The sequence below is a fragment of the Salvelinus fontinalis genome, chromosome 28 (assembly GCF_029448725.1).
Source record: "Salvelinus fontinalis isolate EN_2023a chromosome 28, ASM2944872v1, whole genome shotgun sequence".
Classification (NCBI taxonomy): Eukaryota; Metazoa; Chordata; class Actinopteri; order Salmoniformes; family Salmonidae; genus Salvelinus; species Salvelinus fontinalis.
The window spans coordinates 40,194,693-40,220,013 of NC_074692.1; the positions used below are offsets into that span (position 1 = coordinate 40,194,693).

The 25,321-nt window shown below is 40.7% G+C and overlaps 2 protein-coding genes across 13 annotated transcripts; both read right to left on the reverse strand.

Moving 5' to 3' along the window:
• Positions 1–152: 152 nt before the first annotated feature.
• Positions 153–18,016, reverse strand: LOC129826708 (dual specificity protein phosphatase CDC14A-like). 12 transcript variants are annotated; one of them, XM_055887719.1, is made up of 17 exons: positions 17,704–18,015; positions 15,849–15,939; positions 15,072–15,147; positions 14,699–14,791; positions 14,475–14,572; positions 11,376–11,442; positions 11,191–11,253; positions 11,016–11,103; positions 10,461–10,691; positions 10,159–10,297; positions 9,743–9,905; positions 9,487–9,584; positions 4,852–4,899; positions 4,652–4,738; positions 4,197–4,365; positions 3,727–3,792; positions 153–3,448 (listed from the first exon to the last, which is right to left on the reverse strand). In XM_055887719.1, the coding sequence occupies exons 1-17, from the start codon at positions 17,810–17,812 to the stop codon at positions 3,428–3,430; spliced, it is 1,707 nt and encodes a 568-aa protein (XP_055743694.1). In that variant the 5' UTR covers positions 17,813–18,015; the 3' UTR covers positions 153–3,427. The 12 variants fall into 12 exon arrangements, 6 of the variants coding, with proteins under 6 accessions (XP_055743694.1, XP_055743695.1, XP_055743696.1 ...); XM_055887720.1 differs by having other exon boundaries at positions 14,475–14,551; positions 17,704–18,013; XM_055887721.1 differs by lacking the exon at positions 3,727–3,792.
• A 292-nt stretch (positions 18,017–18,308) lies between these two features.
• Positions 18,309–20,611, reverse strand: prxl2c (peroxiredoxin like 2C). The gene is made up of 6 exons (XM_055887727.1): positions 20,165–20,611; positions 19,785–19,853; positions 19,305–19,358; positions 19,084–19,189; positions 18,844–18,978; positions 18,309–18,620 (listed from the first exon to the last, which is right to left on the reverse strand). The coding sequence occupies exons 1-6, from the start codon at positions 20,342–20,344 to the stop codon at positions 18,490–18,492; spliced, it is 675 nt and encodes a 224-aa protein (XP_055743702.1). The 5' UTR covers positions 20,345–20,611; the 3' UTR covers positions 18,309–18,489.
• Between the last annotated feature and the right edge of the window lie 4,710 nt (positions 20,612–25,321).

A 25,321-nucleotide genomic window follows, 5' to 3' on the forward strand; every position in this document is an offset into this window, starting at 1 on the left:
ACAATTCTCCCCTGTGATCAGCAACTATCTACACCCGTTCTCTGCTAGCACAATTAACTGTATAAGACTCAAGTACAAAGCTTGGAAAACAATGAAATGCACTAGTAAGGGGTGTCCAGAGTTGTTTGTAGAATAACAAAGACAATGGTGAGTACAAGTGGTGGGATTTTATTTTAAAACTGGTATACTCCATGTGCATGAATCATGAATGAGGTGTCCCTTAAGGACTTATTTTTTTGTAATACTTATCTGATAGTATGGTTCGAGTACAAAAATATTTACAAAGTACAAATCAAATGTTTTCAGTATATCAAATGTGACTTATTTACAGTTAAGTACAGCATCGCAACAAAAATACAGATGAGAAGCTTCACTGGGTAAAAGGGCATAGAAATGCAGACAAACCCGATATTCAGTGTGGCATTGTAGTTACATTTCTATATGCAACATTCAGAAAGATACCCCCTAGACTAGACAGCCTTCTTGAACAAGAAAAATGACTTGAGCTAGGCTTTTCACAACTTTTTATCTACAAAACACTAAGCAACTGGGCATGAAATTATCCTTAAAGGTTCAATCTGAGCGGTGCCTAGCTCTGAAGGACCTTTGTCAAAAAGCAAATAAGACATGTTAGTCTGACAGTTCAGGATTGCTGTGGCAACTTTCAACGCTTATGTACAGGTAACTTCAAAAATAAAGGAACCAAGTGTTTTATAGGGCCACCCAAACGGCGTCTATGTGCCTGGGCAGATATTCTACAAAAGTGGACCTGGTAACACATCCGCTATGCTCTGCTGAGACCCCTCTTTCAAAGTCACTGGGGACTTTATACATGACCCTAAGCATTATGGGATGTTAATTGCCTAATTAACTCAGAAACCTGAGGCGTATCCTATGTACTTGGTTTGAGGAGTTAGCTTCCAACTCAGGATAACCAGAAGTGGCTCATCTTTTAGCCAGGTACATTATGCTGCAATGAATGATTCAGAACTAACCTGCTCCGGGACAGGCTAACTTCATTAATACACGTTTAGGACAAATGAAATAGATTCCCTCCCTCTCGCAAACATTGTCATCACCTTTATATGAGGGATAACCGATTTTAAATATTGTATTAATCAAATGTTTATTAAAATACCTATCACATATTTAACAACATGATGCATTTGAAAGTTCAAACAGTAAAACTTTTGTTTGACTTTATACAATTATTTTATCCATAGGAGTGGGGAAAAGGTTGTGTGCATTATAAGTAATACAAGACAGACAGCACTTCTAATAGCCTATTTCACATTATAAACTGGGTTGTTAAAGCCCTGAATCCTGATTGGCTGAAAGCCGGGGTATATTTAAGCAATAAGGCTTGAGGTGGTGTGGTATATGGCCAGTATACCATGGGTAAGGGCTGTTCTTATGAGCAACGCAGAGTGCCTGAACACGGTCCTTAGCCATGGTATATTGGCCATATTTCACAAACCCGAGGTGACTTATTGCTATTATAAAACTGGTTTCCAACGTAATTAGAGCAGTAACATTTAAAAAAAAGTTGTCATACCCGTGTGATACGGTCTGATATACCACGGCTGTCAGCCAAATCAGCATTCAGGGCTCGAACCACCCAGTATATAATAGACCGTATATCATGGGTATGACAACATTCATTTTTATTGCTCTAATTACTATGGTAACCAGTTTATAACAGCAATAAGGCACCTCGGGTTTCTGGTATATTGAAAATATACCACAGCTACAGTGGCGTGTATTCATGAATGCCAGGCTTCCCCAAATATTTGACCCCAAAAAAAGGATATAAAATAATTTCTTTCATCTGTGTTTTCATAATTTGACGCCAGCAAGCATTTGGCCTCCCTTGATAAATGTTTGTTATAAAGGGATTGGGGCAACTGTGGGTTGTCCTGGTGCAGCAAAACAGGATGCACCTGAGCTCAATTGAGTCTCACAGCAAAGATTCTGAATACTTATGTAATTATTGGTTTTATTTGTTTGCAAAAATGGTCTAAAAGCCTGTTTTTGCTTTGTCATTATGGGGTACTGTGTGTAGGTAGATTGATGAGAACAATAAACAATTTAATACATTTTTGAATAAGGCTGTAATGAAATGTGGATAAAGGCAAGGGGTCTTAATTGTTTCCGAATGCACTGTATCACGGTGGCGTATGAATGAATGGGTTAAAAGCAAACAACGGAATTATCACAACATAGGTTGTAACATGGCTTTTTTCCCCCTGGCTTGGCTTCCTTAGTGAATTTACCCACGCACGCTACTGCACGGCTAACACGGAACACAAACCGGCTGCGCGTGCATAAATGTATTTTGTCCCCCACACCAAACGCGATCACGACGCACAGGTTAAAATATCAAAACAAACTCTGAACCAATTACATAAAATTTGGGGACAGGTCGAAAAGCATTAAACATTTATGTCAATTTAGCTAGCTAGCTTGCACTTGCTAGCTAATTTGTCCTATTTAGCTAGCTTGCTGTTGCTAGCTAATTTGTCCTGGGATATAAACATCGAGTTGTTATTTTACCTGAAATGCACAAGGTCGTCTACTCCGACAATTAATCCACACAAAACAGTCAACCAAATAGTTTAGTCATCTCTCCTCCTAGGATTTTTTTTGACTTTATATTGCGATTGGCAACGTTCATAAATTAGGTGCATTACCGCCACTGACCTCGTTCGTCTTTCATTCACCCACGTGGGTATAACCAATGAGGAGATGGTACGTGGGTACTTGCTTCTATAAACCAATGAGGAGATGGGAGAGGCAGGACTTGCAGCGCGATCTGCGTCACAAATAGAACTGACTTCTATTTTAGCCCATGGCAACGCAGACGCTCGTTGGCACGCGTGAGCAGTGTGGGTGCAATAATTGAATAATATAGATTTCTAAATTTATTTTGCAATGCTCGCGCACGCAGTCAGCCTGTGAGCTGGAATGTGAAGCAAACTGCAGCTAGCTGCCCCTTTGCTTTTAATATACTTTGAATCCCTCAGTTACTTAAGGTTTCCTTTATTTTGGCAGTTACATTTGAAATGGCACTATTCCCACTAATTATGGCCAGGACACACACCATTTTGTATCATGATACAAACAGTGAAATAAATGTATGTATGTATGTATGTATATACACACACATATATAGGGATGGCAAATTAATTCCAAACTAACTGAACATGGTTTACATCTTAACCATATCTGATTGAATGGGAAGAACAACTGACACATCACATTTCCTCATCAACATCCCTTAAAATCAGCAATTGACTGGACTGGTTCAAGTAAAATAAACCCAGTCCCTCTTAAGAAATGAAAACAAAAATCTAAATTTGCAGGAGCTGCAGGTAGACTGTACTCCCTTAGAATTCCAGATCCTCAGGCTCAGCGCAGTAGAGGAGCTCTAGCTTTGGGTATGGAGTGACTGAAGGGACAGAAAGCACACAATTACACCCAGGAAGAGAGAAATGGGACATACAGATCATACACCTCAAAATGCTCAATAACACTACATTGGCTTCTATTCATTAGACCCTAGGGGTAAAAAAAATGTGCCAGATTTTATTATGCATGCAGTCTGTCCCTTATAATAGTAATAAAGGACTAAATGAAAAGGAGAAGAGGTTGACTGGAGACATTTTGCACACTAACAATAGCATAGAACAGAGCAGTGAGACGAGGATAGAAAAAGAAAATAGATACCATAGTCTCGTAAAGCGCATTGATTGTAAAGAACATCGAGTTTTCCGTCCTCTGGACACAGTGCGTCTGTTAAGAGGGAAGTTACAAAAAAGAAAACAAGGGAAAGGAAAGGGACATGTGATTCCCCTTGTAGAACAATGATTCATGTTAGCAGAATCCCAAACAGCCAATGACAGGTTGCCGGTGTCTGAAAGCAAGGAGACCGTGTGAGCAGTAAAGTCCAGAGAAGCTATAGCCAGTCATACTTCTGGATCAGCCATTCTAACAGAACATGCAAGGAGCCATATGGAGTGTGAAGCGCTGCAGAGTGTTCCAAGTGTTTGAGCTGGAGCGTTGAGAGCTTGAAAGTTTTTGGAAGATCATGTGAAATGCTCAGTTAAGCAGACCTTGGTATGTGGAATACCAACAGAATAGGAGAGATTGAGGTTGAGCCCAGAGAAAGGGGTTGAGGAGAGGCTAGGTGGGCTTGCCTTCTGAGGGGCCTGCAGCATGTTTAGGTTCGGCAGGTTGCCTGTGCTGCCTGCGTTGGTGGCTGTGTCTCTATGGCAGCCACTGGACTCACAGCACACTGGCTCTCTGTCGCTGGCCACTACATGCATGCTGCCTAGAGACCTGGCTAGTCTGGAGCTGCACAGGGAGCTGGCGGAGAGGAGGGAACGGGTTATTGGAACCATGAATGGCTATGGCTGGGTCTGTCCAGTTTACTTTACACACGTGTCAACTCTTTTCTGTATGACTGAGTAAACAAAGAGTTGCAACACAAGCCATTTAATATGAATATACAGCTAGTAAATAGAATATTGCCCGAGCCAAAACTTAAGTTACACACACCCAATATTAACTTTCACATAAATCATGCACTGCTGTTAATGAAAGTATTAGTCTGAATTCTCTAGGACGGCTCATTGGAGACATTGCCACTAACCTGCCCCCCACACTGTTGGCAGGCAGCGAGGATCTGGTTCTCTTCCTATTGTCTGAGGCATCAGGCCCACTAGACTGCAGGAGAATCCTGAAGCAGACACACAACTCACACTTTAATGGTGATGCTCAACGTCCTCAATGGGTGTGTGTGTGTGTGTGTAGAAAGTGGGTGTGTGAGACATTCAGGATGTGTTTAAGTACCTTAAAGACTGCGATGAGGACCTGGTGTGAATCTTGTTCTCTTCTTGTCTGTAAATAAACACAACCACAATATTTCAACACCAACAGCAAGTGAGGGGGAAAGACAGGAGGAGATTGAGACCACAGCTTGGAGATGCAAAGATTGAAGGTGGGAGGGAGAGAGCAAACAGGCAGCAACTGCCGAATATTCCATAATTCTAAGATCATTGATCCATGTACATTTAATTATTCTTGTAATGCAATGGAACCCTCATTCATTAACCTAAGGCCCTGAGAGGTTCAAATTAGTTATCCCCAACTTTACAAGTTTGACGCAAAGCGAGCGGAATGTGAGGCAATAAAAGCATTGTTGTTTCCTCAGGTTCTGGAGGTCTGAGAGGTCAAATATAAGCTAGTTGATGTATTAGAGCACTTAATTATTAATTTGATAAATATCTCCTTTGATCAATTAATTGAAGTGCAACATTCAGTGTTGGGTGGAAGGGATTTACATTGGCTTTGCAGCGAAGGGAACCATTATTCCAAAACAGAGATTGAAGGAGTGAAATGTAAAGGCTATGGTTATTACTTGCCATACTTAAAGTTAAACTCAGGACAATCATTGTCAGCCAAGGAAGACACGGCGTTATAAATAACAGACCATGGAAATGGGATTCCTGCCCTCCTCATTTTCAAAAACATTAACTTCCTTTGCAGCCAGAGGGTGACAAACGTCTGGCCGGTTTAGAAGAAGTGTAAAGTGAGGTGAGGATGGGGGGCGGGAGACAGGGCCAGGCACATAAACTGGTGTGGAGGGGGTAAATAAAGGAAGGGATACACTTACAGCATTCTCAGTTAGACTCCGGAAGGGGGAAGGGTTTGGGGGACAGACTGGCAGGAGAGCTCAGTGAAATCCTAACCCGTCTATACAGAAATGCAGGATGGAAGAAGGGAAGCCATACACAATCCACCACAGGGCAAGGCTACACAGGGACGAGAGCAGCATGGCTACCAACCATCTAAGAGGGGGAAAACATCCAACAAACAGAACAGAAACAAAAACATGACAGAGAGAAAGGAAGGATCGACAGAGAATCTCACTTTTTCTCACCCCCACGGACTGGGTCAGGCATAGCCAACAGCAACGCCCCATCATGAGTGCTACACATCCACTAGCCTGGGTGACAGACCCTTTCTACTAAAGCCATCTGGTTGTCTTGCTTGACAAAGTAAGAAAGTGGTATTATTACATGCTGAAACTGTTAGGCACCCAGGCTACATATTCACTAGCAGAACCAGGCTAACAAGTAAAGCCTTTTCACATTACACCACAGCAGAAAGGGGTACCTGCAAGGATTTCACTAACTACTCAAGTCTCACCTAAGGTCTGGCATTGATTTTAGACAACTTCTTTTCCACAGCATGCTAAAAGTGTTTCCCAAATGGTGGACTGGGACTTTGACCCTATGCAGTGATAATAGCACCTTTCAGAGTCTACCATCTTCTGTGTTTGCAGAGGTATAGGCCTAAGAGTGGTTTAAAAATGGGGAAACACAGAAAACTAGAAGCAAGCTTTCGTAAGACTGACTTCAATCAAAGACACGATGCATATATAGGCCTAGTCACCTGAAGAAAAGCTTCATGTGTGTGTGATATATATATATACACACACACTGCTCAAAAAAATAAAGGGAACACTTAAACAACACAATGTACCTCCAAGTCAATCACACTTCTGTGAAATCAAACTGTCCACATAGGAAGCAACACTGATTGACAATACATTTCACATGCTGTTGTGCAAATGGAATAGACAAAAGGTGGAAATTATAGGCAATTAGCAAGACACCCCCAAAAAAGGAGTGATTCTGCAGGTGGTGACCACAGACCACTTCTCAGTTCCTATGCTTCCTGGCTGATGTTTTGGTCACTTTTGAATGCTGGCGGTGCTCTCACTCTAGTGGTAGCATGAGACGGAGTCTACAACCCACACAAGTGGCTCAGGTAGTGCAGTTCATCCAGGATGGCACATCAATGCGAGCTGTGGCAAAAAGGTTTGCTGTGTCTGTCAGCGTAGTGTCCAGAGCATGGAGGCGCTACCAGGAGACAGGCCAGTACATCAGGAGACGTGGAGGAGGCCGTAGGAGGGCAACAACCCGCTACCTCCGCCTTTGTGCAAGGAGGTGCACTGGGGGACCTTGCGTGCGCTGCAAGATTTTAATCTATGACGGCGTAGTGTGTTACTAATGGTTTTCTTTGAGACTGTGGTCCCAGCTCTCTTCAGGTCATTGACCAGGTCCTGCCGTGTAGTTCTGGGCTGATCCCTCACCTTCCTCATGATCATTGATGCCCCACGAGGTGAGATCTTGCATGGAGCCCCAGACCGAGGGTGAATGACCGTCATCTTGAATTTCTTCCATTTTCTAATAATTGCACCAACAGTTGTTGCCTTCTCACCAAGCTGCTTGCCTATTGTCCTGTAGCCCATCCCAGCCTTGTGCAGGTCTACAACTTTTCCCTGATGTCCTTACACAGCTCTCTGGTCTTGGCCATTGTGGAGAGGTTGGAGTCTGTTTGATTGAGTGTGTGGACAGGTGCCTTTTATACAGGTAACGAGTTCAAACAGGTGCAGTTAACGAGTTCAAACAGGTGCAGTTAACAGGTAATGGGTGGAGAACAGGAGGGCTTAAAGAAAAACTAACAGGTCTGTGAGAGCCGGAATTCTTACTGGTTGGTAGGTGATCAAATACTTATGTCATGCAATACAATGCAAATGAATTACTTAAAAATCATACAATGTGATTTTCTGGATTTTTGTTTTAGATTCCGTCTCTCACAGTTTAAGTGTAACTATGATAAAAATTACAGACCTCTACATGCTTTGTAAGTAGGAAAACCAGCAAAATCGGCAGTGTATCAAATACTTGTTCTCCCCACGAAAACCAGCAAAATCGGCAGCGTATCAAATACTTGTTCTCCCCACTGTATATAGGCCTTACACACCTGAGGAAAGGCTTCACAATGTGTGTGAATACAAAATCACCTAAAATATATATATATATATATATATATATATTAAAGTAATAAATAAGTAAAAAATGTATTTTAAAAACTTCCAAATGTTGTCCCACAGAGAACACCAAGGGCATGTCACAATCGCATGTAGGCTACTATCATAAGTCTGATTCTTCCAAGATAGATGTGGGTTTGGTTCAATAGAGGACTTTTAAACAGGAGGAAGCAAGGCTTGAACAGTACACAGGCACTGACCCAGTCACAAACACAATGGAAAAATATACATTTGCTGCATTTTACACTCAACCCGGCCCAATACATACAATACAGAGGCCATGCATGTCAAAGGTTAAATCATGCTTTTAGTCGTGCATTTGTAAAAAAAAAAACAGATCACACACAGTCAATGTTGCATTGTGCATTTTAGTCCTTTTCACAGAGAGAGAAAAAAAGGTAGCTAGATTATGATTCAGTTTATTAGGAGGTTAAGGTTTGGCCTGCGATTCACAGCATATTGGTGTATCCATGATGGAGAAACTCACATTCTGTCTCACATCAACAGTACAAGAAGTCCTACAGTGGATTCTCACCCTTGCTAGCCTGTGCAGATCAAAGCAGCACGTGCCAGAACAGGTGACCAAAATCATTAATCACATTATACATCCATCCACTGCCTACCTTATCGTACCGCGGTCACCCAAAAGCCACACATCCATTGGCATGGCACAATTTAGACAGGAAAATGAAGCTAGTCAGACAGGAAGTGACATGCACTTACCTCCATTATACAAAACCTAACTTCCTCTCTCTCTGTGTTCCCCCCCCCCCCCCCTCTGTCTCTCTGCTACATTTTAAAATGCAGACACTCCAGACAGCACTCTGGCCACACGATGCCTAAGAGGCTCCAGCAATGTACTACCGCCTGCCTGCCACGGGATAACAAAACCCACAGCCATAGGTGTACACAGTTGCCTACAAACTGTCCATGTTTGCACCAAATGTTCCACAACAACAACATTCTCATTTGATTTGCCAACATGGGACCCTTTAAAATAGCAAATCTGGCACCCATTAAAATAGTGAAGTATGCCTAGCCCACGTGGGCTAGGCATACTTCACTCGGCATACTTTGAATGACTACTTTGTCATTCAACATAGCCAGTATAATCAACAATCAATTCGTGTTAGGATCCTGAGTGGCAGCTATATGGCATGGTTCTGAGGCAGTGCAGTCAGTGGAAAATAAGCCATGATTACTAGACCAAATACATGGCACAAACAGAACAATCTGACTGTTATTTTAAGGTAATTAAAGCTGTAAAACTAAGCTAAACTCCATTCAACCCAAAGCCTGTAGAAACCCATAGTAGATGGGTATAATGGGCAAGCTATCTTGAGGCAAAAATCAAATACTTGTCACCCAATAAGGCATGGTGGGGCTTGAAATGACCTGAAAAAAGGAAACCCTACAACAATATCAAAAGGATCTCAAGTCATAATCCAGATGAAACCTCAACTTCCTCTAAACATCAAAATGACTTGGATAAGCTGACTACACAGGCTGCTCCTACCCCCCCCCCCCCCCCCGGAAACAAGTCAGTGTGATGCATGGTGGGAGTTGTAGGCAAATCAGAGACTTACGATAGGGAACCTGTGGATGTTCTTGCCTGCCTCTTGCTCTTCAGGGCTCGCAGTTTATCACCCTGGGTGATGCCATTCCTCTCCTCATCGTCACTATACTGAGGAAGACAGAAGACGGAGACAAACATTCAAAGAATGTGTAAAAAAAGAAAAGGAGATGAATACATTTGCTTACCATTACCTCCCTTCTTTACGTGAAGGTATATTACATTTCTGCATATCAAATAAAACCAGAAAGGATTTCCAAAATTCTCACCAGTTCTGCCTCTTCCTTTTTGGACCCCCTGCTTTTGTTGCTGCCGTTGATAGTGATGTCATCAACCCCCGACAGTATTCTGGTGACGGCCAGCTTGCCGTTCTCCTGCTCGTTCATCTTCTCCCGGAAAACATCTCCCTCCGACCACAGGCTGATCTGCTTACTGCAGCATCGTGAGAAAAACAGCAATCAAGATGTACATCTCCCTACAAACATATTGGTTACTGATCAACAATTGACACTCAACTCAATCAAAGAACTCCCAGAACTGAAACACTTGAGTTGAATTGAGTTAGTGCTGGGTTGGAACAAAAGCATGTCTGTGGCTCCCCAGGACTAGAGCTGGTGACCACTGATCTATACAGTAAAATCCGTCACAACAATGGATTGAATCTAGATAAAAATCAGACACATACTCTTCCACAAAGTTTTGTTGTGGTCCGATGACTGATCCAGGCCGGCAGATCCTCATCCAGGCGATGGCCTCAGACGCAGTCAGACGGTAGTGCTTCATCATGTAACAGCCTATCAGAGTGCCTGTTCGACCCAGACCCGCTGAAAAATGTCGGCAATGGTTAAATACATAGTTATTGATCAGACTTTTGGTGCAAATCTTACCCATTCGTTTGGGACAGAGGCCTACACATTGTGTTGGGGATAAGGCCTCCAGCCCTCCACTCCAGGTGGTATAGAAGGATAACATAATGAGGTCTTGTACCTTTGCAGTGAACAGCGATAGCTCCATCAGCGTTCTCACAGATGTTGAGGAACTTCCTGACGATGGAGTCATTTGGCGTGCTTCCGTCCACGAAGAAGAGGTCGTGGTGCTCGAAGCCCATGTCAGTGAAGCGCTTGGCATCGTACATCTTCTTGTTGAGACGGACGATGGCTGTGATGTTGTGTTTCCTGAAATAAGGAAAGTAGGCCTCGGGGGCATGGAGAGGGTAACCTGGAGAGAGAACAAGGGTTTTGTAGAAAGATGCAATTGAAAAAAAATACACGCAAAAAAATGTGTACAGCTGAAGTAACATTTGTGCACAGATGTGTAGCTGAAGTGTACACACAGTGTATACTTGTAAAATGAACAATTATTTGATTACGGTCTGTGACTGAAATATTGCTTGTTATTCGATATCCACTTTGCAAGTATAGGCTACTACACAGTTTAAGGGAGGTAATTTCCCAGTTATTCTCAGTAGGGAAAATATCCCAATTTGGCAGCATGTTCTTACTTCTCAGATTGCAGAAAGCTAATGTGGAGGGTTTCACATACCGTTCTCTATTTTGCTTTTTGGATGAGGGCCACTAAACGCTAAGAACTTCCCAGGAATAATCCAGTTGAAATCTCCATTTTCTGCTCTCTGCAAAAAAGAGATGTGGACAGAATTATGAATCACTTATTGATGTTTGCTCAACTTGCATTCTGAAGTGTGATAATGAGAACTGACCTCATAATGCTCGTATTCCTCCACATCAAACTGGGAGAAATCAAGCCAGCCAAACTGCAGAGCCTGAAGAGAAAATGAATGGAAGTTAGATTTCCATGCTCCGAATAAAATAAGGCAATATGTCATAAATGTGCAGCTGCAAATTAACTTGTTAGTCTAACATCAGACTGACTGAAGCAGTGTACCTTGTATATGGCGCGCAGGCAGTCTAGAATGTTCAGATTGTACATACAAGTTCCAAAAGAGGCATCTCTGTTTAAAACAAACCAGAAACAATCCAAATCAACTCTATCTTTTTAAAGCATTCATATCACATGTATAAGTAGAGATGCACGATATATCGGTGAACATATCGGAATCGGACGATATTAGCTAAAAATTCCAACATCGGTATCGGCCAATGTCTAGTTTAACGCCCAGATGTGCAAAACCGATGTCAAAGCTGAAATGCATACCTATATAACGTACATACATGACGTAATGACGCCACGTAAAATTATGCGCTACACGTGCAACACAGCATTCCTAACCCAGACCACAATGTCTGCTGCGTGGATCGAGCAGTCAAGCAGTCATTTGAAAGAGTAACACAATTTCAAAGAGACAAACCATTAAAGCCAAGCTAATGGAATTCATTGCCCTTGACAATCAACCATTCTCTGTCGTGGGTGATGTTGGCTTTCACCGACTGGTCGAGCACCGGTACACACTACCAAGTGCTCTATTTTTCTGATGTTGCCCTACCGGAGTTAACACAGTAATAGCGTCACTGCTATTAGCTTCACGAAATACATACTATGGAACACCGTTTGGGTCTTTGCGTGTCAAAATACCGCCTTGGTAATAAAGTATAATTTGTTTGACCGCAACCTCTGGGGTAGCTCGCACCAATACAACAAACCTGAAAACAATGACCAGTAGAACCTGCAGTCATTTTCATTTTTCTTAGCAATGATTTAGGAATCCTGGTGAGTAAGTATTAGCTAGGTTGCCACTTGTTGTTCACCTATTGAAATTGAACTTCAGTTCATTAAAATTAATAGCTAGCCAGCTACTTAACCCTGTTGCCCAAAGCTAACGTTATAAGCTGCCAGCTAGCTTCATCGGGCTAGTGAGGCTTGACCGCACCAGGCTGTGTTGTGAAGCTAGCCACAATAAGTATTAGGCACAAGTGGAATTTGCGTTTTGCCTTCAAAATAACAGTCTGTAATGCAAATGATTAAATAGTGGAATTATGCCCTACTTTCATTTTGAAGGCTAACCGCAAAGTCCACAATTTCTATTTTTTTCACCTTTATTTAACCAGGTATGTCAGTTGAGAACAAGTTCTCATTTACAATTGCAACCTGGCCAAGATAAAGCAAAGCAGTGCAACAAACAACACAGAGTTACATATGGAATAAACAAACGTACAGTCAATAACACAACAGAAAAAAAGTCTATATACAGTTTGTGCAAATGGCACGAGGAGGTACGGCAATAAATAGGCCATAGTAGCAAAGTAATTACAATTTAGCAAATTTACACTGGAGTGATAGATGTGCAAGTAGAAATACTGGTGTGCAAAAGAGCAAAAAGGTAAATAAAAACAATATGGGGATGAGGTAGGTAGATTGGATGGGCTATTTACAGATGGGCTGTGTACAGCTGCAGATCGGTTAGCTGCTCAGATAGCTGATGTTTAAAGTTAGTGAGGGAGATATAAGTCTCCAACTTCAGCGATTTTTGCAATTTGTTCCATTCATTGGCAGCAGAGAACTGGAAGGAAAGGCAGCCAAAACAGGTGTTGGCTTTGGGGATGACCAGTGAGATATACATGGTGGAGTGCGTGCTATGGGTGGGTGTTGTTATCGTGACCAGTGAGCTGAGATAAGGCGGAGCTTACCTAGCAAGGACTTATAGATGACCTGGAGCCAGTGGGTCTGGCGGCGATTATGTAGTGAGGGCCAGCAGACAAGAACATACAGGTCGCAGTGATGGGTGGTATATGGGGCTTTGGTGACAAAACAGATGGCACTGTGATAGACTGCATCTTGTTTGCTGAGTAGAGTGTTGGAGGCTAATTTGTAAATGACGTCGCCGAAGTTGAGGATCGGTAGGATAGTCAGTTTTACGAAGGTATGTTTGGTGGCGTGAGTGAAGGAGGTTTTGTTGCAAAACAGGAAGCCGATTCTAGATGTAATTTTGGATTGGATTAGACACTATTGTGGCTCATCCTTACTGTGGCTAGCTTCACATAGATGGGTCCGAACACCATTAATCAAATAATAACTGTCTTATAAATTAGGGTTATTTTAGATGACACCTAGCTATATAGTTAGCTGGCTAACTATATAGCTACTGAAACAGATTGTCGTTTTGCTATGTTTTTGGGGAAGAACATTGTTTGCATTCATAAGCAAGCTAGCTTTTTTTTATGACCAGCACTAAGTGTGCGAGACAACTTTACCAGCATATGTATCGATGAATCGTTGTGACATATGAAATACGAGTGAGTGTAATCAATGTGTAATAACTACATAAAAAATTTATGAACCCGTTAAATTATTATGTGACGTGCAGTTATAGTCAGGTCCTGATTGGTCAACAAGCTTATTTGACACGTCAAAGACGTAGAAACATGTCAAAGACATACAAATCCTGGTTGAAAATGAAACGAATGAACAAATGAACAACGAAACAGCACAGCAAGTAAGTGAAAGAAATAGTTTTTGATTATGTTTTACTGGTAATGGGGACATACGTAAATGCCAACAAAATACCTTTTTGGTCACTGTGGTGTGTGTAACCTTTATTTAACTAGGCAAGTCAGTTAAGAACAAACTCTTATTTACAATGACCTTATTTACAATGACCAGCCAAACCCGGACCACCTTGGGCCAATTGCGCGCCGCTCTATGGGACTCCCAATCACGGCCGCATGTGATACAGCCTGGATTCGAACCAGTGACTGTAGCTATGCCTTTTACACTGAGATGCAGTACCTTAAACCGCTGGTCCATGTGTGTTTTTTAATTGTTTAACTTTACTAGAATGCTTAAAAGGCCAATAAAATTTTAAATATTGGTATCGTTTTTTTGGCAAGGAAAATATCGGATATCGGCCAAAAAAGTAATATCGGTGCAACACTATTTATAAGGTAGAAATACATACAAATTACAGCTCCAGACAGCATGATAAAAACTTAATGACATTGATCAATTGTCATAGACACTACTTTCTAACATGTGCGCTTGAGAAGTTCCTCACTCTGAAGTTCTCCTTCAGTGTGTGTGTGTGTGTACCTGAAGGACAGGTATGTAGAGTTCCTGGACACCAGTAGACTGTAGGCTTCCTCTGGCGTCTTCTGCAAATGCATCACCTTCAAACAAAAATGGAGAAACTACTAATGGATAGCAACATTTTAAATGAAGATACACAAGCAATTTTAGTGCACGGTAACATGTAATCCATCATGACTCAGGGCTATCAATGGGTATGACTTCTCTGCCGAGTGAGAAATACTTACTGCATATGAACCAATAAGATAGGCAGCATTGGCTTGTTTCTTATTATCTCCACAGGTATAGAAGACTATCTTCTTCTTTGCTAGTGTGAATGACTGCTCCAGATGTGGTGAAACGACAATAAAATAACACTGTTAGCCAGGCTTACAATTCTGCACATCATTACACACATCACTACTTGGCCTGGACATCTCTGAAATCAATGCCTTACAAATCACTCCCTGTTCTAAAACCCTGCGAACATTCTCTTCAGAATATACAAACATTACCCCTTCTCTGACTAGTGTGACATAACTTCTATTTGGTTAGGCTGAGAACTTGACTATTAACTGTCAGTTCTCTGTCAGCGTGTTTGTTGAGGTTGAGTTTCTTTACCTTGAGCTTTTTAGTGAGTTTGCAACAAAAGCGATAGAACATGGCCAGGTTGAGCGGGCCAAAGTCTGCATAGAAGCTGGGAGAGAGAGAGAACACAAGGCACAGGCAGGTTAGGTTGACTGTTAAAGCCAAGTTTCAGTAGAGAAAAAAAAAAAGTTTTTTTTTTTTTGCATGATCACTTATTCTCTGTGACTTATCTACATTACATATTCATATGTGAGTGTTCTGTAATGTTGCGCCAGTCTTTAATTGTCCAATAGATTTAATCAATTAATCCACTACCCAAAATGAAGCCCCAGATGAAGACCTATGGGTGGAGACATTTATTGTGACAATAACCATATTTCAGAGCCTGTTTCACTATGTGAACTTCACTCTTAGCTGATGAACATTCATACACCACACCTGCTATCAGTGTTCTAAACTTTTTATAGTGTTTTATTAGAGCTCATAAAAACAATACAGTATGCCTACTATTAGTGGGACCAAGATAAGATACAATTAAAATTGACAACATGAACTCCCTTTCATGATTGAGAAATAAATATATTTTATTATGTAACCTTTTCATCAGGGAGCCATACTGAGAACAAGGTCTCTTTTATAGATTTACAGCCGAATTACAGAAAATACACACATCAAAATATTAATACATAATGCATCTGCAATGGCTTATAAAACTGACTGAGCAGATATCAAAACAATATACTAGTGAATTGCAAATGGCACAGTATTTTGGATATGGTCTACAAACATCCTGTAATATAAAGTACCCACTTCTCATATGACAGCTCTTCGTCTATGCAGAAGAAATGTCTGTCAGCTGTGCTTTTAATCTTCTGCTGCAGTATGGCGAAATACAGTTGATCTTGAGAAGAAAAAATATATATACAACAAGAAAGGTGGTTTTAAAAGCTTTGCTTGGCATATGGACAGTCAAACAAACATACAACGTAGCTACAACTGAATGTTTGTTTATTGGGACAATGTATGGACAAAACAAATGGTACACATCCTACACGTCGCACGTGTCAGTTTGAATTTGAATTTCCCCCGGAAATGCCTCGACGGACTAAAGTCAACAATCTGCAGGTTTTGTTTGCTTTCAGAACAGCACTTACCTTTGACGATTTCAATACTTTTACTTGTGACATTGTCCTCGGTCATTCTGATAGCGACTTGAGCCAACAATAAGTTAACAAATCAAGTTTAACGACAATTGCTTGCGGTCTTTACTTTATAGACGCACCTAAATAATAACTTAAACGTCTGTCATAGGCACAGACCAGCACAATAACATACACACTCAGTACGTTAAACAAAATCTATTTTCTATATCCCGTGAAATTAAAACGCTCCACTGAAGCGAACTGCATGTGGTATAGACTACCACTCAAAAACCATAGAAAATTTGAGATAAAAAAAAAATAGCCTAGCATAATGCTTTGCTGGGCAAAGGCTATAAATGTGTCTGCCGTCCGTCTTAGTTAACGAAATCTCTCAAGATATACCGATATGACAAATAAAACGTGAACTGGCTTAGCGATGAAAAATAACTGCCCGCATAGGAGAGGTGCTACATACTCTGCTCAAACCGAGTTTTGAAGGAAACTCATAAGCGCCACCCTCTGCAACAATGTAACGCTCTCGCGTAACGTTATTGGTTCAAGGAAACGGTGAACGCTCCACAGTTGCATGGTTGGCAGGCCAATCATCCTACATTCTAGCTTGAGGATTTTTAAAGTTCACTTGAGATTCTAATTGGAACGCTGCCCAAGCCGTTGCTTGGAGATTAGTTTCGCTTGGCCAATATAAATATATTTTCTACTTTGACGGAACACTTGTGAGGGATGGGTACGTTAGATCAAGCGATGTGTTGAATTCATTGCAACATTTTTCTTACCAAGCTATAACAAAACAATAATGTTTGGTTGGTTCTACAGGACTGTAGCTTATCACGCAGGAGGTAGCCCGACAAATAGCCTACAATTGACGTATTGTTTCTGTGTGCAAGAAAATCAATGAAAAATAACAAGTGAGACAACTTCATTTAGTGCTGCTCGGTTTATAAAAACAGCCTAATTATCAGCCTTTTGATTCAGATTTATTTTAGCCTATGCTCATTTCGGGGTCATAAAGGATTCTGCATTCTCTGATGCTCATGGTCAATATAGAAATAGGCCTAGACGAAAATGAATAAATTGGGGTATATGTGATGACTGCAGCATTGGTCACTGCATTTACGCAGCAGCATAAAAATGCATCCAAATGTAAATCAGGAATAGTCACAAGAGGATCAGTAAAATATAACCTGCATCATAGAAACTCTAAATTAGTTGTTTTTCATTCAGGTTGTCATGTCTGACATGCCATCAAAAGGCGGACAACGTAGTGTCCCAACGATAATATGTAGTCAATACTGTACTTCAATGCGTTAGCGATTAGGAACCGATGGTGTCGCCATTTTAGGTCAAAACAGCTGCAGGAAAATCAATTGTAGGTCTAATAGTCAGCCACATCTTATTATCTACATTCAGACACCGCAAGGCCAGGTAGCCTATTGTATTTGCACAAAGCTTGCTCTAAACAGAGTAAGTAGCCTACGATGGGATCCATTCCCCCAGTCTCTTACCTGATATTATACTAATGTAAATATCTGACTTTGGCTCCGCCTCCTCTCTCTGAGCTGCAAAACGCTTTTTCCTTGACTCGGGTCGCCACTTTTCGCTTTTGCGCTTCATTCTCGCTTTTAAGCATGCACTGCCAGCATCTCCAAATCACGCAATAAGATCTTCTGTCTGCAGTGGGGTTGTCCTAGTTTTCGGTGCGTTATTTGATGCTCTCTTTTGCTATTTAGCTACGATGTCATCTGAAACGCAGTTGTTCGTTCTCCCCTCAGTTTTTCCTCTGGTGACGTCTGAGAAAGGGCCAGTTTCTAAGCCCCACTTCTGTGACGTAAGAGGTTGCCAGCCCCTCACTAGTCACTAGTGCTACACTATGAAGTTGGGCTACTATTAAAAAAAAAAACACACATAAAGGTTGGCATAGCCTAAATAGAATAGGCTGATACGTTATTACAATGTAATAACAATCTTTTTTTGAGAAGGTTATTTAATGGAGTTTTAGAGAATGATGTAGAATGAATGTGTAGAGGACTTGATGTCTGATGGGGTGATATGTAGCCTAAGCCTATTGGTGAGCCATTGAATTATGACAATTATGACCAAGATGCAGCAGTGAAAAAGAAAGTATTTTTTTATGTACATGATTATAATCAGACAATTAAGCATGCATCTCCAACACGGTGTCAAGCCTGGGTGGCTGATTGTTTTTTGTATTCAAAACAAAAAATGTACTATTGACATGAGATTAATGTTTTTCATCATGGCACAAAAACAAAGCAGGATACACAAGTGGGCTACACAACAATGATCTTTGGCTTATCACTGAGGTCCAGTGTGTGTTGTACTCCGGACAGCTGTAGCAACCAGTTGATGGGCATGTGGTCCAGCCGGTTCATATCAAAATGGGCAAAATGGACCTCAGAGCCTGGGCAGAATGACAGATTTGCACACTAAGAGACAGAGCAGTATATTCACAACATATGCCATATTGGATACTGACCTAACTCAATTTTAGACAAATGTAAAAATTAAAAGGGTGCATAAAACCTATAGAATAGCCCAAGATGTGAATCACATGCACTACAGTAGGCTATTTGTAAGCTATAGCTAATACTATCAACAACACTGTAATAGCACAATGCAGTTACCTGGGCCAACGATTATGGCTCCACCCTGCTGTCGAGGATCTCCCTGGAAGTCAAATATAGGGCTGGTCATGGCCCTCCACATGCTCTTCATATGGCCCACCAGCATACCTGACTTCACATGAGGGCTAGGTTTGGCTAGACAGACAGAAAAAGTTTTATGTTTAATTTTATTACAGCTTTTATGTAGAGTAGACTATTGCTATTTCAGGAATACAACAAAAGACAGAATGAATGTCTCACCTGATTCCACAGACATCTCTCCTCTCCTCATCCCCAGTCTTTTGTATATGCATCTCTCTGGGTCGACGTATATGTCATGAGGGTAGCCAGTCAGTGAGCAGAACGACTACATCACACAGAGAAAACACACGTCAGACACTGCACAACAACACAACAAACAAGAGCTTACAAGTATTATTGACATTGACATAATTGCAGAATGATACATTGAATATGCCTACTTCAATATGATGATGAGATGATTGTCCTATAACAACCAGTCTGAGACCAGCTTCCTGCATTGAATATATGAAAACATTCATCAAGTTAGACATAACAAGTTATAGCCTATATTGTAGGCTATGTCACATTTGTCACTAAAATCAAAGTTTATTGGTTACGTTCACAGATGTTATCGCGTGTGCAGCGAAATTATTGTTTTTCTAGCTCCAACAGTGCAGTAATAGGCCTACCTAGCAATAAAAAACAATACGCACATAATCCAAAAAGTAAAAAGAAAGAAATTAAGAAATATCAGAACGTGAAATGTCAGAGTAGGGAATAGTGGGTAAACATTATTAAAGTATCTAGATGAAAATTATACTTTATCTAATACTGCAAATGGTTTTCAATAAAGACAGTTATAGACTGAAGAAAGTAGCAACTGGAAACGTTTCCCTATTAGAAAACGTCAAAGAAAAAAATAACACTTCACCACTCACCTTTAGAACTTCCGCTGGTATTCTGCTCAAATCATCCACATATTCTTTGCAGGTGTGGCACAAGAAATTCTGTCAAAATACAGAGTGTCTGCTGTTATTCGTTCTAATAGTCTCCCCTTCTTTGAACAGTGAACATCTGTGCATGTCGTGTCCTCATAATCTGTCTAGTCTGACTGCGCTGAACAGCACGCTAGCTAGGCTACTTTGTTGCCTGCGCAGCGCTGCCAGAAGCATGTCGTTGCTTTTACAACTATTAGATCAATATATAAGGTTTAGAAACCTAGCCCCAACGCCATAAATTATTCCTAGTGTAGGCTATGTAGGATAGTCTAAATGTTTTCTAAAGTGAATATACCGTAAAGTAGCCAAAGATTTCCTACCCGAACAAAAATAACGACTGATTTCCTGTCTTGGTAAAACTCTTTGAAGAGAGTTGAGACTCCATGTCGGTCATAAATCAAACAGTCCTCTACATCCTCAAGACGAATATTTACGGGTGGTCTCTTGATCTCTCGACGATCCTTCGTTATTTGTTGCGTTATAGGTGGATCTGTCGCCATCGCAGCATTTCATGGTAGCTTAATTTTTCCAAGGCCGTCTGCCCATGCTATTTTGGGACTTGCCGTCGAAGCGTTATCTGGCTTCGGGTCAGGAGTAGGCTACTGAACACTATTCACGCCCATTTTCGTGTGCAGTCTTGCCTCGAATGTCTCTTATTTGCCCATAGGCTAGACTTTCACCACACACGTTCATTCTATAGCCCACTTTTAACAAAGCAGGCATATGGACCAATTTGGGCAACCTCAAAGGCTAGAAGAATAGGCCTACCTGTGTCTGTGTGTGTAATTTCTAGCATATAGAAGGAGAGAAAACAGCTATGATGGGGGTTTCATCCTATGACCATGTGTGCAAAGTCTAGGGGAGATTCTCATTTGGGCTCGTCTGGCTCACACCAGCAGCTATCGAAGTGGGTCGCGTCAGACATACTACATTTGGGCACATTTTATTAATTTGTATTAAACTTGTCAAACTGTACAAACATATAAGGAAGTTTAATTATACATTCAAAATGCATTGGTTAAGTTAGCAAAGAACATAACCAAGAACACAGGTTTAAGAAAATAAATATATATATATATATATTACAAATGTCACAGGGGTCTTAGGGGTCTTATACTGTACATACAATTATATATATCATATCAGCATGTATGTATCAGAGGCAGCACTGAGTTTCAGGGCATATTTGTTTTTAACAAATCTTAATGATTGCACAAAATATAAAGCTCTCTTATCAATAATAAGATAGTCTTCAAATATCTACATTTGTATATACAGAATTTGGCTAATACTATGACATTATTGACTATGAAATGTAAATAATTTACATCTTAGAATAAATTAAATTTGACATCATTGTCTGTGAAATTGACAATATTCATATTCTTTGAAAATAACTCCACCCAGAAACAGGTGATATGATCGATCACAGCAAAATAAAATATGTCCAGTAGTTTCAATGTCATTCCCACAAAATGTACAGCCATTACGCTCTACATTGAATTTCAATCTTTAAAATTAATTTGATGAATAAATATGTCAAATTTTAAAATGGTTCTCTTTGGCCATCAGTGGTATAGGACAAATATGTTGTTCTTATTTTCTTGATTACAGATGCATCAAACATTTGACAGATATAATTCCTTTTGAATTAACTGTTCTAGGAATAATTATTTGGAAATAACTTGTCTGACATATTTGTTACACTTCTTATCCCCTAAACAACAGGCATTATGTACACTGAACAAAAATATAAATGCAAGATTTCCTTTTTTAAGGAAATCAGCCAATTTAAATATAAAACACTAAGACCTAATCTATGGATTTCACATGACTAGGAATACAGATATGCATCTGTTATTCACAGATACCTTAAAAAAAGGTACGGGCGTGGATCAGAAAACCAGTCAGTATCTGGTGGGACCACCATTTGCCTCATGCAGAGCGACATCTCATTTGCATAGAGTTGATCAGGCTGTTGATTGTGGCCTGTGGAATATTGTCTCACTCCTCTTCAATGGCTGTGCAAAGTTGCTGTATATTGGTGGAGCTGGAACACGCTGTCGTACAAGTCAATCCAGAGCATCCCAAACATGCTCAAAGGGTGACATGTCTGGTGAGTATGCAGGCCATGGTAGAACTGGGCCATTTTCAGCTTCCAGGAATTGTGTACAGATCCTTGCGACATAGGGCCGTGTATTATCATGTTGAAACATGAGGTGATGGTCGGGGAGGAATGGGTCTTCCTTTCCTGTGGCGGTCCTCATGAGAGCCAGTTTCATCATAGTGCTTGATGGTTTTTGTGACTGCACTTGAAGAAACTTTAAAAGTTCTTAATGTTCCGTATTGACTGACCTTCATGTCTTAAAGTAATGGTGGACTGTCGTTTCTCTTTGCTTATTTGAGCTGTTCTTGCCATAATATGGACTTGGTATTTTACCAAATAGGAAAAATCTGAGTACGGCGAAAGTGTTTTCTTATTGAGTAAAACAAAATTTTGATATTTTAACTGAATTATTGCCAATTGCAGATTATTGTGTCCTAAAACGTAAACGCTTTACTTGTCTGCACGAGCGGATTATGATAGCGCCAATTGGAGGGGGGAGCACCGCGTGAACTGGTGAGCAACAATACAATGTGGAAGCAATGCACCCTCCCTCATCTAGCATAGATGTTGCTAGGGATCTTCAGCACAGTTGATCTACACCTAGCCACTGTTTTACTACCACTGTAGCTATTACTATCCACCGAGGTAAAGACAGCTTCAGGTTGGATATTCAACGGATATTCGCGCTTTCAAACTTCAATAGCTTTCAAACCACTTGAGCCACAGACTCCAAAGAAGTGTCATGATGTTGGAAAAATTGCGCACAACATTGCACATGTCTTATTTTCACGATTTGGACATTAATTCGCTTTCCAAAGCTAATAAACATGTGGAAATGTGAGCAGCATTTTGTAATCCAAGTTGAATTAGTTAGGGAGTGTAAACAAAGTACAAACTTTTTTACATTCAAATTTCAATAGCTCCTTGGTCATGTAGCCTACTGACTTCAAACAAGGTTTAGAATGTTCACTGACTACCCTTCTATATTGCACACCATTTAGTTTGTCAATTTTCATCTCACAAGATTTTACATACATTTTTCAAAATGTAGAATTTCAATAGCTCCTTGGTCATGTGACCTAGTGACTTCAAACAAGGTTCAGAATGTTCACTTTCTGAACATTTCACCTTCATATTGCACACTCTGATGTTTGTCTACTTTCATCTCATGCTATTAGACTTAAATCTGTAAGCTTTGCAGGTCTTAATTTTACATGAGTGTTATTATTTTTATTTTTTAAGTCAACAAATGTTCCATCCTCGCAATAACTATCTTTACATTTACATTTACATTTTAGTCATTTAGCAGACGCTCTTATCCAGAGCGACTTACAGTAGAGTGCATACATTTTACATATTACATATTACATTTTACATACTGAGACAAGGATATCCCTACCGGCCAAACCCTCCCTAACCCGGACGACGCTATGCCAATTGTGCGTCGCCCCACGGACCTCCCGGTGGCGGCCGGCTGCGACAGAGCCTGGGCGCGAACCCAGCCCAGCCTGGGCGCAAACCCAGAGACTCTGGTGGCGCAGCTAGCACTGCGATGCAGTGCCCTAGAGCACTGCGCCACCCGGGAGGCGTGGACACTGGACACTGAAAAGATCCGCAAATGGCTGTAGGTGGTAAGGATCAAGAACAGGAGAGGTGTTCAAACAGAGGTGCTTAAAACTTCTTATGGCTGCAAGGGGCAGTATTGAGTAGCCAGTTAAATCGTGCCCATTTCAAACGGCCTCGTACTCAATTCTTGCTCGTACAATATGCATATTATTATTACTATTGGATAGAAAACACTCTCTAGTTTCTAAAACCGTTTGAATTATTTCTCTGAGTGAAACAGAACTCATTCTGCAGCACATTTCCTGACCAGGAAGTGGAATGTCAGAAATCAATGCTCTGTTCAACCTCATGCCTATACATGGGCAATGAACGTAAGAGTCTACGTACACTTCATACACCTTCCCCTGGTTGTCAAGAGGCGGTGAGAGAAGAAATTTCGTGTCTATCTTGGTCTGAGGTGGAATTAAAGCTCTTTGTATGACGTGACCGTCCATTTCCTGTTTCTGGAGCGCGCGAAAGATGACATGGATTTGCCTTCTGTTTAGCTGTCGTTATGGACGACTAACATCTCCGGTTTAGATTTTATTTGATACATGTGACCATATCATCGTAAAGTATGTTTTTTCAATATAGTTTAATCAGATTATTGAATTTTTTTCGGGAGTTTTGCCGTGTTCCGTTCTCTGACTTTGTTGACGTTGGAGAGATCCGTGCCACTTGGCAAGTGCCCATGCTAAATCAAGAGGGAAATTTGCCGTTCCAGATCCAAACAACAACTGTTCTGGACAAAGGACACCTTGTCCAACATTCTGACGGAAGATCACCAAAAGTAAGAAACATTTTATGATGCTATTTCTAATATCTGTCGTGCATGTGAACTGGTCGTCGGCGCCCAAGTGTTTCTGGCTATTGTGGCTACGCTAATATAACGCTATATTGTGTTTTCGCTGTAAAACACTTGATAAATCGGAAATATTGTCTGGAATCACAAGATGCCTGTCTTTCAATTGCTGTACACTATGTATTTTTCAGAAATGTTTTATGATGAGTATTTAGTTATTTGGCGTTGGTGTCTGTAATTTTTCTGTCTGCTTTCAGTGCAATTTCTGACTGTAGCTGCAATGTAAACTATGATTTATACCTGAAATATGCAAATTTTTCTAACAAAACATATGCTATACAATAAATATGTTATCAGACTGTCATCTGATGAAGTTGTTTCTTGGTTAGTGGCTATTTATATCTTTATTTGGTCTAATTTGTGATAGCTACTGATGGAGTAAAAAACTGATGGAGTAAGAAAAGTGGTGTCTTTTGCTAACGTGGTTAGCTAATAGATTTACATATTGTGTCTTCCCTGTAAAACATTTTAAAAATCGGACATGTTGGCTTGATTCACAAGATGTGTACCTTTCATATGCTGTGTTGGACTTGTTAATGTGTGAAAGTTAAATATTAAAAACATTTTTTTTTTTAATTTCCCGCCCTGCACTTGAGCTGGATGTTGTCATAAGTGTACCGACGTCGGGCTGCAGCCAAAACAGGTTAAAGGAACTTCTTATGGCTGGGGGCAGTATTGAGTAGCTTGGATGAATAAGGTGCCCAAAGTAAATTGCCTGCTACTCAGCCCCAGAAGATAGATATGCATATTATGAGTAGTTTTGGATAGAAAACACTCTGAGGTTTCTAAAACTGTTTGAATGATGTCTGTGAGTATAACAGAACTCATATGGCAGGCAAAAACCTGAGAAAAAAATCCAACCAGGAAGTGGGAAATCTGAGGTTTGTAGGTTTGCCTATCCAA